The sequence below is a fragment of the Haemorhous mexicanus genome, chromosome 2 (assembly GCF_027477595.1).
Source record: "Haemorhous mexicanus isolate bHaeMex1 chromosome 2, bHaeMex1.pri, whole genome shotgun sequence".
Taxonomy (NCBI): Eukaryota; Metazoa; Chordata; class Aves; order Passeriformes; family Fringillidae; genus Haemorhous; species Haemorhous mexicanus.
Window position 1 is genome coordinate 18,750,320 of NC_082342.1, and position 14,395 is coordinate 18,764,714.

The 14,395-nt window shown below is 46.8% G+C and overlaps 1 protein-coding gene across 8 annotated transcripts in view; it reads left to right on the top strand.

The window, feature by feature from the left end:
• Positions 1-905: 905 nt before the first annotated feature.
• The window catches only part of BBX (BBX high mobility group box domain containing), a 140,348-nt gene continuing 126,858 nt past the window's right edge, over positions 906-14,395 (top strand). For 3 of the 8 annotated variants that reach the window (XM_059837199.1, XM_059837163.1, XM_059837222.1), the window contains exons 1-2: positions 2,641-2,797; positions 4,292-4,364. Coding sequence is in view for 1 of the 8 variants with exons in the window: in XM_059837215.1 (XP_059693198.1) it covers positions 1,975-2,006; positions 4,292-4,364 (105 nt within the window). In the remaining 7 variants the exon portion in view is untranslated. Of the gene's footprint in view, positions 1,046-1,540; positions 1,590-1,959; positions 2,007-2,640; positions 2,798-4,291; positions 4,365-7,063; positions 7,247-14,395 lie in introns of those variants that run through there. The other 5 variants (XM_059837209.1, XM_059837173.1, XM_059837193.1 and 2 more) reach the window with 4 other exon arrangements.

Genomic DNA, 14,395 nt, shown 5'->3' on the forward strand with positions numbered 1-14,395 from the left:
ACACTTCCAACACCCATCAGCACAATCGCCATGCAGCCACACAAAAGCTGCTGGCCTCACACTGTCGCTTTGTGCATATCAGCCCGTCAGCCACAGAAATTCTCAAATGAATTTCACATCTATGTGTTTGGTACGGTCCGCGAGGTGCAGGGCAGAGGACCGGGCAGGACACGGAGCGTGGCGCGGACCCCAGCGTTATACTCGGCTAGCTCTGCCAACAGAGCGGTCTCTATGGGAAGCCGATGTGAAGTCGGCCGTGCTGTCGATGCTGGCCCGGTGAGGCCCTCTCCGCCACGCCTGGGCGAGGATTCCTACGGCAGGGGGCACCGCCCGGAGCTCCGCCGTATCCTCGCGCGGCGCCGCTGCCTCAATCCCCCTCGCCGGGTCAGGGGGCAGCGCCGGCCCGGCCCGTCCGGCCGCGGCCGGCGGGGGTGGCTGCCCGTGTTTACTGCCCCAGCAGGGGCTGCGCGTATGCGCTGCTGCCTCACGCAACTTCTAGCTTGCCGTGCCGTGGCCTCTGAATGAAACTCGCCCAACTCGGCCGAGTAAGTTATCGGGAGGCTGCTCGGGGTGCGCCGGGCCGGGCCGGGCCGGGCCGAGCCCGCACCCCGCTACCCCGCGGCACTGCCCAGGGCAGACGTAGTTTACTCTCGCGGCACTGCCCGAGCGGCCAATGGACAGTGGCTGCCGGCGCTGTGGCCGGCACGGCTCCGCGCTGCCCCGGGCGGCCCCCGCTGCCTACCCCGCTCCGGCACCGCCGCCGGGGGCTCCGCGAACCCTGCGAGGGGCAGCGCGGCGATCTTTGTGTGACTGTGTGCGCCAGCGGCTCCCTCGCGGGCCGCGGGTGTAACGGCAGCGCTGAGTGGCCGGCGGGCCCGTCGCTCAGCGCGCCGGCCAATGGCGGGGCGCCTTATATCGCGGGGAGTGTTGTGGCGCTGCCCGGGTTGCATGGCTCTGTGTGGAGCCGCGTTCCGCGGGCGCCGAGGCGGAGGGGCTGCGCTGCGAGCCGCGTCCGGCCCAGCGGCTCGGTGCGCACCCCGCCGAGGTGAGTGCCGCCGCCCGCAGACCCGCACCGGGCGGGCGGAGATGGGCAGCGGCAGGGAGGGAGAGATAGGGAGAGGGGTGCCCTCGCCCCACGCTTTACGCTCCGCGCCCCAGCGGCGGAGCAGCCCCCCGCACCCCTCCTGCGGCGCTCTCGGACGGGAGGGAGGCGCGGAGCTTCCCCTGCCCGGCGCGGCGGCTGCCGCGGCTCGCAGTCACTTTTCCTCCCTCCTGCCAGCCCTGCCTTCGTTTTGAAAGTTTGGGCAGCGGAGGACGGGTGGGTTAGTGCCGCCAGCCCTCCGCCCGGCAGGGTAGGGGTCACCGGGGGTATGTGACGGCGAGGGGGCCAAGTGGATCGCGGTACAGCGCAGGGCATTTAAAACACCAGCGAGCCGAGCCCGAGAGGCGGCGGGGGTAGGCCAGCCAGTGCCAGGCTGCGTTTGAAACCAGGCACCTCTCGCCGCCACAGAGAGAGGCAAGAGCAGCGGCGGAGAGAGGAAGGGGAAGGAGGGCGAGGAGGAGGAGGGATGGCCACCGGCCGCCGCTCGGTGCGTTCCTTCGGGAGGACTTGACAGGGAAATCGCGGCAGACAGAAACGAAACTTCATCCCGAGGGGCGGCGAGGCGCGGGGGAGAGTGCGCGGATCGGTATCGGCTGTCGCCGGCCTGGGGGGCTCCGCGCCGCCGGGAGAAAGGGCGGGGGGGTGGGGATATAAAACCAGAGAGGGGGAAGCAGCCGATCCAGCGGCCGCACGGGGAGCCGGAGGAAAAACCCCGGCGCCGACCCCGACAACAACAGCGGCGGCCGGGCTCGGCCGGAGAGTTGGGCTGTGCGTTTTCCGGTAGTCATCGGCGATGCACCCGGGGCGGCGGCCCCGGTGGGCATAGGGGGGGCGGACGAGCGGACGAGCGGCCCTGCCGGAGTTTCGCGTGGATGCGGGATCATGTTGTGTCAATAAGTTTAAGGTGGAGAGGGAGGAAGGGAGGGAGGGAGGAAGGGAGGAAGGCGGGCGGGGGCCGGGGGGAGGTGGCGGCAGGCCTCGGCCGCGCGAAGTCCTATTTCTGAAGGTAAGTTGTGACATTGGGTGGTCGCGATGACAGAAAACTTGGCGAGGGGCGCTTTGGGGAGGGGGCGGCTGCCTCGGTGGGGGTCTCTCCCGGCCGCCGAGAGCCGGATGGGTGCTCGGCTGTTATTTGCTGCTGCGAGATCGGGTCGCTGGTAAATTACAGAAAGCAGCCCTCCTCCTCCTCCCCCCCGCTCCCCGCCAGGCGCTTCGCTCTTCCTCCTCTCGGGTTTATTTGCAATGTATGAAACTTGCATGGATGTGAGGACAGCCGATCCAGTGTGGGTTTGCGAGGAGAAGGAGGAGGACGGGGAAGGAAGGGTTGGAGGAAGGGGAGAAGGAGGCAGTAGCGTTAATCCCGGGCGCCGCACGGCAGCAGGTTTGCGTTAGGAATATCGGTGGCAGCCCGCTGCCGCTGCTGAATGAGGAAGGTAAAACGAAGCGATGCGAGAGCCGCCGAGGCGACATGCACGGCGGCGGGGCGAGAGGCACCGGCAGGCGGCTGCCCGCCCCCTCCCTCCCTGCCTGCCTGCTGCCTCCTCCCTCCCTCCCCGCCGGGGCGGGGAAGGACCGTGCCCGGGTCTCCCCCGCTCGCCGCCAGCCGAGCCGGGGGGCCGCGGGGCTTTAACCGTGTGCGGGGCGGATTCGCCACTTTTTCCGGGGGAGGCCCGCGGTTAAAAGTTTTCTGCGGAGGTGAGTGTGTGCGGGGAGGCCGGGGCGCCGCCAGGCCGGCGGTGGTCACTCGGGCCTGGGGCGCCGAAACCATTGCCCGTCCTGCTGGTGACACGTCCAAGTCCCGCAGCCCGGCGGGGCGGCGGAGGGGCCCGGCTCGGCCGCCGGGGCAGGGACGGGGTGCCGGTCTCCATGTGGGCTCTCCCGGCGGCGGCACCTCCTCCCCGGTGGCAGCGGCGGCGGCAGCAGCGGGATCATCGCCCGGGCCCGCGGGGAGGAGGAGGGGAGCAGCAGGGAGGTGTTTGCTGCCAGCCTGCCTCGCCGGAGCCCGCCGGGGAGGGCAGCTGGGAGGGCCGGGGAGCCCCCCGCGCCGCCGCCCCTTCCCTGGGCACCCGCCCGCCCCCAAAGGTGTTGTGCAGACTTTTCCCCCGGGAGGGTGAGATTTATGCGCTGCATTATTGCTCCTCTCCTCCCCCCTCAAAGCAAGATGGACTCTCTCGTTTCTCTCTCTCACTCACTCTCTCCCTCTCTCTCGTTCTCTCCCCCTCTCCCTGTGTCTTGTCAGCCTTCAAGATCGACATTTTGTAACTAGGATGCAAACTTGATGGTGACCGGGGGCGGGGGGCGAGGAGGGGAGACGGGAAAACCCTGGGTCACGGCGGTCTTTCTCCATATTTAATACCTTTTCTTTCCACCCCACCCCGGAGCCCGGATTCCGGTGGCCCTACACTTTGCACGGGCGAGGGTGGGCGGAGGGCGGGCGGCGGCTGCGAGCGCCGCTCCCCCCGCGGCGGCCGGGGGTCGATCCCCGCGGGCTGCGGTGGCGGAGGGGCGGCTGGGCGGCCGGGCGGCCGCAGCACTCCGGGCGACTCGGCTGGGCTCTGCCGGGGGGCAGCGGGCATTACCTGAAACTGTGCTCCAGCCTTGCAGCCTTCGTCCGTCGCTCTGTCTGTCTCTTTCCTCTGGTGGATCTCGTACTTGTGGTCTGGCGGCTTATTCTTTTTGTTAATTTTTGCGTTGTTTGGCTTATCCACGCGCGGGGATTGATCGCTCACATGTGTAAGTTCCCGGGGGTTATTGTTATATATGCCTCCTTGTAGATGGTGGTCAACTTTCTGTCTTTTATTTTGATAATACATGCGAGTATTACTGTGTGTGCGTGTAAATAATTACGTGATGTATCTCTGTGTATATGTATGTGTGTCTGTGTGCACTCATAAACATGCATCCGTGTGAGAGAGAGAGGAAGAACAACCCACCCTGCTGATGCACACTCAGATGATTTGCTCCATTTGCCCACTCCTAATGCCCTCTAAAGACGTGGTGCATCTTTTGTTTTCTCCTTACGGTTTACTGCGACTGTCATCTTGTTTTAATGACAGCTTAGCTGGGATGGGGGTGAAGAGGAAGCAAGTTTCAAGTTTTGGGATCTCTCCTCTTGTTGATGATGTGGTGAGTTGCAATATTGTAAAATCATGGTGTGCTGATGATGTGCCTTTATTTGATACTTTATAGGTCACTATCACATGACAAAGGCTTTGAGACAGCTTCATCTTCGTCTGTCTGTAATTTCCATTTGCCTTCCTGGGTAAGTATGTGAACTGTACACATGAAAAAGAACTTGGTTGTTGTTGATATGATGGAGCTCCTTGTGCTGTCACTTTTTATGATGAAGAAGATGCTAGTTCTGGTTTTAGCACCTCAGAAAACATGTCTTCTCCAGGTGCTAATACCTAGTGCTAGAATACAAAGTTTGGATGTAGGGGTTTCTCCAAGTAACCTGGAAATTAAAAGGTTGTGCATATTCAGAGCTCTCTTCACTTTTTTTTTTTTTTTTTTTTGGTGGTATTTTTTTCCCTTAAACTTTGTAAAGACAACCAGCTGATTGACTTAGGGCAAAAGTTTTAGACCAGGATATGCAAAGTGCGACACAGAGGTTGAAAATGTAATGAGCATGTAAAGTCCTTTTAAAATTCAGTGGTAGAAAAGTATGAGAATGTAAACTGAATAGGTTATTAGAAAACTCTGAAGGTCAAGAATCAGTGACAAGTTTAGCAGAACTGTAATGCTGATGCAACAGGAGTTTGTTCAGTTTTAACACGTAAACTGAGAGCTAATTAGAGTTCCATCCATGCTCATTCCATGTTACTGTTTTTACTTTTGGCATTGATGAATGCAGATACCAATCAATTTGAGATATGTATCTTAGTGACTAATTTACTAGTATTCCTAAGTTTTCAGGTACACAGCAATGTTTATTTTTAATCTGCATGCTGAGAGAAGTTATGATAACTTTTGAAGGATTTGACACCTTTTAAGCTGAAGTGGAAGGGGTAGTTTAAAGAGGTTCTAAATTTCTGGGTTCACATTTAAAAATTACATAAAATGAATGGCATTTGGTGCACTTCTCATACAATTGCCTGTGGTGTCACTGACCTGTGGCCCAAAACGGGAAGTTGAAGGTAGCATATCTTCTTGGTACTATTCTGCACATAATTAAAAAGAAGACAGGACATGTATTTGGGGTAAGCTTAGTATTCATAAATGCAAATGATTAATAACATACTCCTGACCTTTTGCAAGCAGCATATAGCAGACAGAGGATAAGTGATGGTCCCAAACATGCTGACTTGAAGGGGGCTGTTGGGAGCAGCTATTCTGGTATGATATTATAACCACAAAGCTAGTGTTAAGGCTGGGGTATCCACTGTGGGCAGTTGGTTTGAAGGGAGAATTCTGCTGTTCTCCAGTTCCTGCAGATTTACACTTAAATTTCAGGTTTTCAGATTTTGTATGTGGTGTGGTTAGTATGTGCAGGTCTCAGAGTATAAACACCAAATTCAATTACTGAATTTTTTTGTGACAGACTAGTTGCATAGGAGAATATTGCTTTTGGCTTTATAGCATTACTGACAAGGATTGTGTTCTGTGAAGAGTAATTGTTGCAACAATTTATTCCAAGTAAAAATGCATGTGGAAATTCAAAACTGGCAGATAGGCTTCAAAATGTTGATCAGGGCTGAATACAAATGTTCTGATTTCTGAACTTAATTTTCTGTGTTTTCAGTCAAGAGTCACATGAGAGTTCTGTAAGTGCTAAGGACATTTTCTTTATTTCGAGTAATAGTAAAGGATGCTGAACAAGAATAGCCCAGAGACCTTGATTCAGGTCTTGAGTCATTATCTGGTTTTAGTTTTGTTATGAAGTCTTTTGGATGCATGGAATGTTGATCTGGCAGTGAAGGGGTGATCATAATCTTCCCACACTTGGAGAGAAGTGGACCTTGGTTTTGTGCATCGTGCTAAATGCATGTCTCACCTGATGTTGAACTGGCTTGAACAAAGAAAAGGGTAGGGTATCATTTTTACGAAAAAAGCATAATAGGAGGTTTAGAGGAAGAGAAGAAATACATTTCCTTGTAGCTTAAAAAAAAAGGCAATGAAAATAATGTGCCTGGTTAAGATGAGAATAGAGATGTTGTTAGGTTTGTCCATGACTAGAAATCTCCGTTTACTTTAGGGGGCTTTTATTTTAGTAAAAGGGAAGATTTCTTTTATTACGCAGTTCTCACTAAAGTAACTGTTCATGGCTGGATTTTAGTTATTCAGTCTTGTCATACAGGAGTTCTAATTTGCTTGGTGAGTGCCAATGCAGGGCTGGTGTGTCACAAGATAGAAGGTGCTTTTCTGCTTTGCAAGGGGCCTTTTGCATGCTTCAGAAATTGGCCCAAGTTCTCAAAAGTTTGTTGCACACTGCTGTCCCTCTTGGCACAGCAAGCTGATAAACCATGTCAAGCAGGCATTTAATTTAGCAGAAATGTAGCTGGTTTCTGTGTGGAGGTAAACTCAAGAGTATTTAAGAAGATTGCCCTTGACCCTTTGGAGTTTTTTGGGGGTGCTTGGTGTAAGCTTATTGCCTGCAAAACCTCCATTGGCTTCTGCAGGAGGTTTATTTAGGAAAGGAGTGTAGGAGTGATGGTGAGAGGAATTTGTCCATGCTTATTTTTCCCTTCAAGGAAGAAAACCTTTCTCTTTCATAGCTGTTGTGTGAATAATTAAAGATATTAAATGTCAGTTTTCCACATAAAATATCAGAGGTAATTATGCCATTATTTTATAACTAATGTTTTTCCTGTTCATCCGGAATGCTCTTAATACACTTTGTTCGTAAATTAGTGGTTCTGTAATTGGCAATCCTGTAAGCATGTGAATATCTTGAAGCAGATGACAAGTCTTGTTAAATTCACTGGTATGATTGCTCGCATTCAGAGCTTAAAGTTCTTCCAGGTTGCTGCCACTCACGGTCTGGGGGCTGAGGATGCACAGTGTCTCTGGAGCTCATGAACATGGCATTAGGCAGTGCAGTCTTCTGGCACAGAGCTGGGGAAAGTGATTTGAAGAGAGGAGAACTTGACTGAGTGAGCTAGGACGAGATGCTCTTCACCATACGTGGTGGTGGAAAAGGTACAGGTAAGGTTGATGAGACCTGTGGTGTGCAAGGCTCTGCTGTGATGTGAAGTTTGTAAATACACCTGCAGTGAAATTTGAATGCCTGGGAGGTGAGACACTGCTTTGCTTTCAACACTATATGGCATGTGTAGTGTTCAGATCCCCCTCTTTATCCGAAGGCGGTTCCTTGGTGGAGGAAGGTACTATAAATTAAAATTGGAGCTGAAGTGAAACTCTCATTTTAATTTTTGAGTGTGTTGCAGGCTGTCTCTATGAGCTCTGGCAAGTGATGTAGTCAAAACCAGAGGCTGCTTTCCAAATTTTGGACCCAAGTTGGACTTCCTGTGCGCTGTCGTGATGATGGCCTACTGTGGCCACCAGTGGAATTAGCAGCATTCCTTTGGCCTGCTGATGGCTTCCAAGGTCTTTACTTATGAAAGCATAGCCATATGTCCCTTGGTCACTTCTAAATTGAGAGTGACAGTACTTCCCTGTATCATTACATCATATGGCACCTGTATATTGGGACAGTTTTCATAAGTGATTTGTTTTTCAAAGCAGTATAGATACTGTTGTAGCTTACTGTAAATTTAATAATTTATGTTTTCATTATTATTTAGGGGTCTATAAAGCTGGATTGAACTTTATATATGTATTTCAAAATATTCTTGAGAAGAAATAGGTTAAAGTCATCCTTCTGACTTCTATAGTGTTCTTTCTTTTCCTTGTACCATGTTTCTCCCTTTCCTGGGGTATTGTTGCCAGAAGCTTTTTCGTTCAGTTTCATGTCAAAAGATTATTAGGACTTACTTCTTTTTTATTATTTTAAGATCAGTAATGATACAGTGTTTCTGTCTGAGAGTAATAGGGTGAGTGTGGTCCTGGTGGACGTGGGGATTTCACAAAAGACTCCTACAGTTTTGGATAGTTTGGAAAGGGTAGTATCTGAACCAGCCTAAGGATTACTCTGAATTTAAAAATGGTTTGATGGGCTGCTGTTTTGCATTGCTTGAAAAAGAAAAAAGCACATACTATTTTCTCAATAATAGTGATATTATTAATAATTGGTGGTTGTAGGCCTTGCCTTTTTTATTTATGTACTTCTGTCCTGTTTGGTGAAGTACACAAGCCATACTGTAATCACACACCTCAAGATCAGGAACAATCATTTTTTTCCCAGTTTTAGGCATCTGAGATGAAAAGCTGCGAAGGAGCGTAGGCTTTCCTGCAGTCACTTAGCAGGTTAGCAGTAGCAGGGAATGGAATAAAATCTGACTCCTTAGTTTTGTGTCCTTTCTCTTGCTCTGAAACTTTCCTGGTAAGTGCTTGTCTTGAGATGTGAGTAGATTCACTGAATTCTGTGCCACTTGGACATCTTTTGCCAATACTCCACTTTCATTCATAGTGCTGTTTAAAAAAAAAATCTTCAGAATGTTGTGAAGTTACTGACTTACAATTTGGTTATATTTGTTGTCAAGACAGTGTAAAGTAGGAGGAGAGCTTACTTAAGAGCTTTTGCCAGTAAACATGGTATTTAAACTGCTGTTTATTGCAGTATTTATTACCCCTGTTTATTTAATACTAACTTGGTAAAGCTAATGCAAGGAAGAAAATGATTCTTCATAGTGATGTTTTTAAAATGTGATTCATGTGACATAGTTCTTCACAATTAAATTATTTTTTCATATTCATAATCTAATGCAAAATGACAACTGATTTTCTTATAACATGAAATTGACAGAAGCAACTACTTTGGCACTCTGGCAGTATTGTGATAGGGCAACTTGCTTACTGTACTTTTATTTCTAGAGATGGTAAGCATATTTAAGATTTGCAGATTTGCTGTTTTCTGGTGTTTTGTTACTCAAAATAAAAATTTGATGTAAAAATTGGAGGTGTATTTGAGGAGTAAAGCACACTTTACTTAATGCCTGGTTGTAGACCTATTTATAATGTTCTCACAATGGTAGCAGTATTTTATTATTTCTAATATTTATAAATTTAATTACCTAAAAAATGAATCAGCAAAGAGGAAAAACATGGTTTTGACACTTTACAGTGTCCATGCTTTTTCCTTTATAGCACACATAATGTAATAGCAAGTCCTTATGAGCGTGGACAATTCAGCATGTGAAAACAAACTAGCTTCAGGCATATATGAGTACAAAGAAACCTAGTACAACAACATTTCAATTTTTAGTGAGGGGAAGGAAAGTTAACAGGATTTTATGAGGCTACACTAAGAAAATCAGTTGCTTAGGAAGCATGGAATTTTTATTGTTAGAAATCTTTTACGTGGGTGTCTCTAAATAAGACATTTTATAAAATGTAGCAAATGCTGAAAGTAAGAAGCAGCATTTTATTGACCCTTAATGTCATAGAGCCTCATTCAGCAAAGATAAAAATAATTCAGTGGACTTGCACAACATGGGATCTGTGGAACTTAATGCAAGTGGAAGCTCTCTTGACAAGAAGCTTATCAAGTCCTGTCTACACCTTCCCTTTCTGAGGGAAGGTGGGAAGGTGTCTTCCCTCTGGCTGTGTGGTGTTTTGTTTGAGGGTTTATCATGTTTTCTTTCTGAAAGGCATTATGTGTATAGCAAATTGTCTGCTTTGAGACATTGTGGAACGCTCCTAACTGCTTCCTGGCTGTGGGATCACTCTCCTCTTACACACACATAGCAACAGGAAGATTTCTGCCACCCTCACTCTTGGGTTGGGCTTTGTCTTGTGCTTCTGAAATGCTAGGGTCGCTGGGGCAGGGTTAGGCACACACATTGAAGGCCTACTCCTCCCTTCTGTTCATAAGAACTGAGCTGGTCTGTTGCAGGATTCAAGTGAGGAAGACTTAAACCTGGTCCTGTGCACTGGTGAGCTGGGTAAAGGATTGGTGACTGTACCATGCTGCGGAGTGTCAGGCAATGTTTCAGTGTTTGATGGCTTCCAACCAATACCTTTCACTTTGTTCCCCAATATGTTTTTTCTGCTGGCTGCATAAGGACTTTTAAACTTAAACCTTGTTAGAAGTTGTCTTTTTGTTTTGAATATTTTGGTTTTGATTTGTACTCATGCCTTGCACAGTCAAGAGGTACCCAGCAATGGGAGTGGGGAAAGCATGTCACACAGTAATAGTTAGGATTACGTCTCTTGCAGTAGAATAGTACATCTTCACTCTGCAGCCTGTGTGTTCTTCTATGAAACAAGTAATTCTAAGTTTTTGTTTGTGTATGTGAGAGAATGCATTGTTTTGTGGTTGGCAAAGCAATGTTCAAGAGAGACTTGAAGAGAAACTTGAAGGTGAAGCTGGATAAAGAAAACATTAGATGAGAATGGAAGGACTGAGGGAGGACTTGATTTGTTCCCTCATTTCATTTTTGTGGGTGGCTGTGTTTGGTTTGCTTTCCCTAAGTGGTGGTCTTTGAGCCACATCCTGCCTACAGTGAACTACGGTCAGCAACGTCATGCTGACTTATGGGAGAAGTACAGGAACATCAGTTTCTCTTAACCTCATGGCTGAAGAGCCTGATCCTGCAGTTACAATTGTACAGGTGAATTCCTGAACAAAAAGCCAGAACCAGAGCTCCATCAGCAATGTGCACCCCTTTGCAGGTTTGCTGGCTGAAGTTCTGGTGGCCTGTAATTCCTCAGAAAAGCTGCAGATTTCACATTATTCTTAGTTATTGATGTGCAGATACTCCTGCCAGGGACTGCCACCTGTTGTACTCACAAACTTATTGGCCATCCTTGACCTGATGATGAGCTGGGAATAGAGAGAGACATTGCTGAAACATGCTGAGTTCTTGTAAATGAGAAGAGGATGGAAGAGCATGAAATGTGAGAATGCCGTTTGGTAGATGATAAGTCTTCTGGCACATGAACCATTTTGTTCAAGTATGTTTGCTTCACAAGTTGGCTGTCTGTCTAGGGAAAGAAAGCATTCTGATGTACTTCAAATCAATGGGCAGAGATGATAGATTTGGAAAGAAGTACCATTTTCACCTCCACTTCCTTGGTAAAGCTATCTTCAGCTGTTCTTTCTCTTTCCAAAACTTTTCCTTATATCCAAATTTCACGTGGAGTTGTGTAAACTTCTTGCCTAGCTCAGTTCTAATCAGTCAGTGTTCCATGCTGCAAACTTGTGAGTTCCAGGGTTTATCTCTTGTTTGAATATATGTGTAATTCTTTCTCTTATTTAAATTTTTTATTGTATTCCCTCTAATTTGTTTGAGATGCTCTTTCATACATGGTGTAAAACATCAATCATCAAGTGCTCATAATATATTTTGAAACAAGTATGCAAAATTGCAGCATGATCCTGCACTGATTACAGAACTATAGCATATGAATTAATAAGAAAATAAAGCCAGCATAACTAATTTCCAGCTGCTTTTGGAGAAACAGAGGTGTTTATAAGGGGAAATTTGGTGTGTGCAAATTAAAGAATGACAAAGCCGGCAGCAAATATATTAATGCAGATAATTATTCACAATTTACTTCTTCTGTTGTATTGATTAAAAATGTGTTTTAGTGCTGAAAGAGTAAGCAGAAGCTCCAGTGCCATTCTTCTAAAATGGTTGGACTAAATAAAAAGCACAAGTGTCAGAAGTAGAGCAAGGGAAGGGAGTTTTTAACTTTATTTCTTAGTGTGGAAGACCTCAAATAAGGGAAGTAAATGACAGGTAACTAAGTATAATGGTAGAATTTGTTCATTTCTCATTGCCATGAGATTTCCATTAATATGAGAAAATTGCCCATTTTTGCGTGTGTGTGTGTGTGTGTTAAACAATTTTTGAGTGTTAAGTATTTCCCTTGCATCTCTTGTATGTGCTTGTGCTTGTCTATCTTGCCTCAGCCCTGTGTTCCAAAGCAGCAGAGGGTAAATAAAGTCCGTGGTTGAAAGTGACCCAGGTAAAATCTCACACTGTGAGCGCCCTTGCTGTAGGACTCCTTCAGAGTCCTTTGGAGGAAGCTGTTGAAGGGATCTGGATACTCAGTTGCCGGTTTGAAATCACTTTGTTTGCTGCTACTCAGGGCTGGCCTGTTCCTCAGGTGGGGGCTCCAAACAAAGCTTTTGGGTCTGTGTGCCTGTGACGTCTTCCTGGTTTTTAATCAGCAAAGGAAGATCCTGCCCTCCTGAGAGAGATGTCTAGAGGAAATGGATTATTTATTTATATAGTGAAGTGGACTCTGGAGGATGTCCCTGTCGAGCTTTCTGTTTCACTGCGCCATGTGCTGATGGGGCTGAAGTGAGTGAGAGGATGCTGTAGTGCACAGAGAAAAGCACCTGAGAAAACTGACCAGATAGTGCGTTTTGTCTAAGAAGTGTTCTGCTGGTTTCTGTGCCACAGCTAATCTGGTTTCTCTGTGCAGCCTTGCTTTTCTGGATGGACCCACAGGGCTGCATTTGACGTTTGCTGTTACTCTTCACAGAAAGAAGGAAATTAAAATGGGAGGTGAGGTTGTCATCACAGACATCCCCATGTAGTGGGTTACATGAGAGAAGGGCACAGTTCAGATCTACAGTGGGAACAGTATGTGTTCTCTTATTCAAGGATCCTAAAGGGGGGAAAAAAAAAATCTTTGAGTGGGGGGATGGTGTTTTGTGGAGCTCTAACAAGCTTTGCAGAGATTGTGTAGGGCTGAAGGAGAGAGTGGGGGCAGGCACACTGAAAGCAGGGAGGGTTTTATGCCTCCTGTTTCTGGCTGTTGTGAGCCCCTCTGTACGTACGCTCCCATGTCTGCTGCCTTGACATTCCAGTTCTACCTATTGAACTGATTTAAATCAGGATTTTGCTCTGTAAACACTTGGGTTGAATTGGTGCTTGTAGTCTTATTTTGCTTTGGTATTTTTGTTTTATCGGAGTAGTCTCCATTGGTAGACAACCATTAAAATTTGTTGCCAAATTCAGCCTTTACACTAAATTAGGCACTACTTTTTTTTGTTATTTAAGAGCGTGCACTGTATGCCTTTACACAGTTTCTAAGTGATTTCGTGGCCTATGTGCATTTATCTAGATTGCAACTGTTAAGAAAGTTTTTATTTAGGACATGACAAATTATGCCTTTTTTTGATTGTGGCCTTTAAAAATGTCCTACTTAATAAAATTACACTCATGCACAAACACACAAATAAATGCAAATAGATTTTGCACTTAAAATAAAACTGAAGTATTATCCCTAGTAAGGTAACTAATTCTGCTTAAGCGAATGCAAGCTTTTAGAACTAACAGAACTCAAACTTCTTTGTTTTCTTAGAAGAGAAGGAAAACAAATAATCTTACTCTTTCAGTTCCCAGTTAGTTTCCCAGCTTTACAGGAAGTGCCATTAAGTGACTTACGGAGCAAAGACTCTGCAGATGTAGTGGAAGGTATTAGTTTCAGGTAAGTTAGTTCTAAACCTATTACTTGATCTTGGTACTTCAAGGAAGGCTTACCTGTTGAGTGTTTGAGCTTTGTTTGCAATTTTGATATCAAAGATTTGCAATTTATTTTAATATAAATTGAATTACATAATATTGCAGTGGAATTTAACATTGGTTTGTAATTTAAAGACAAATTGCAATTAGATTTTTTTTGCTGAAATACATCTAGCAACAATAACATCTGGAATGCTGATATGATTTCTTTGTTCAGAAAGAGTTCATTTGTAACAGTATCTGTTTCTGTTAAGCAGAATATATTTTTTTAGATGACTTTAGCATCTAATATCTGGTTCCTGTTTGTAATAGCAGATGCCTTGGGCAGCATCTTTTGCCATTAAGGAATGCAGAGTAGCTCACTAGGTAACAGTGTGGCTGTATTTTGTTGTTGTTTTTGCAGATGCTAGACCCCTCTGTAGCTTCTAAAAGATAGAGCTCAACAAATCTCTGTTTACACAGATATGTACTTTACATTAAACAATTTATTTTTTTTTAATTGCTGTTACAAGCTTTCCGTTTGACTGTGTGGTATGTAATTGTGACTTTAATGGTTGATGGGGTACTTTACAACATGCAGAACGGAATCTAGGACTGCAAGTCAGAGAAGGCAGAACATGAAACCGAGTTGTTACTGGATGCTGCATGTATTGCTAATGTATTAGAGGGAAAAGAAATAAGGAAAAAGAAATTGGTATATATGCCATAGCAGCTCTGTGGCTGACATGAATTCTACCCCCCACCCTACCAAAAT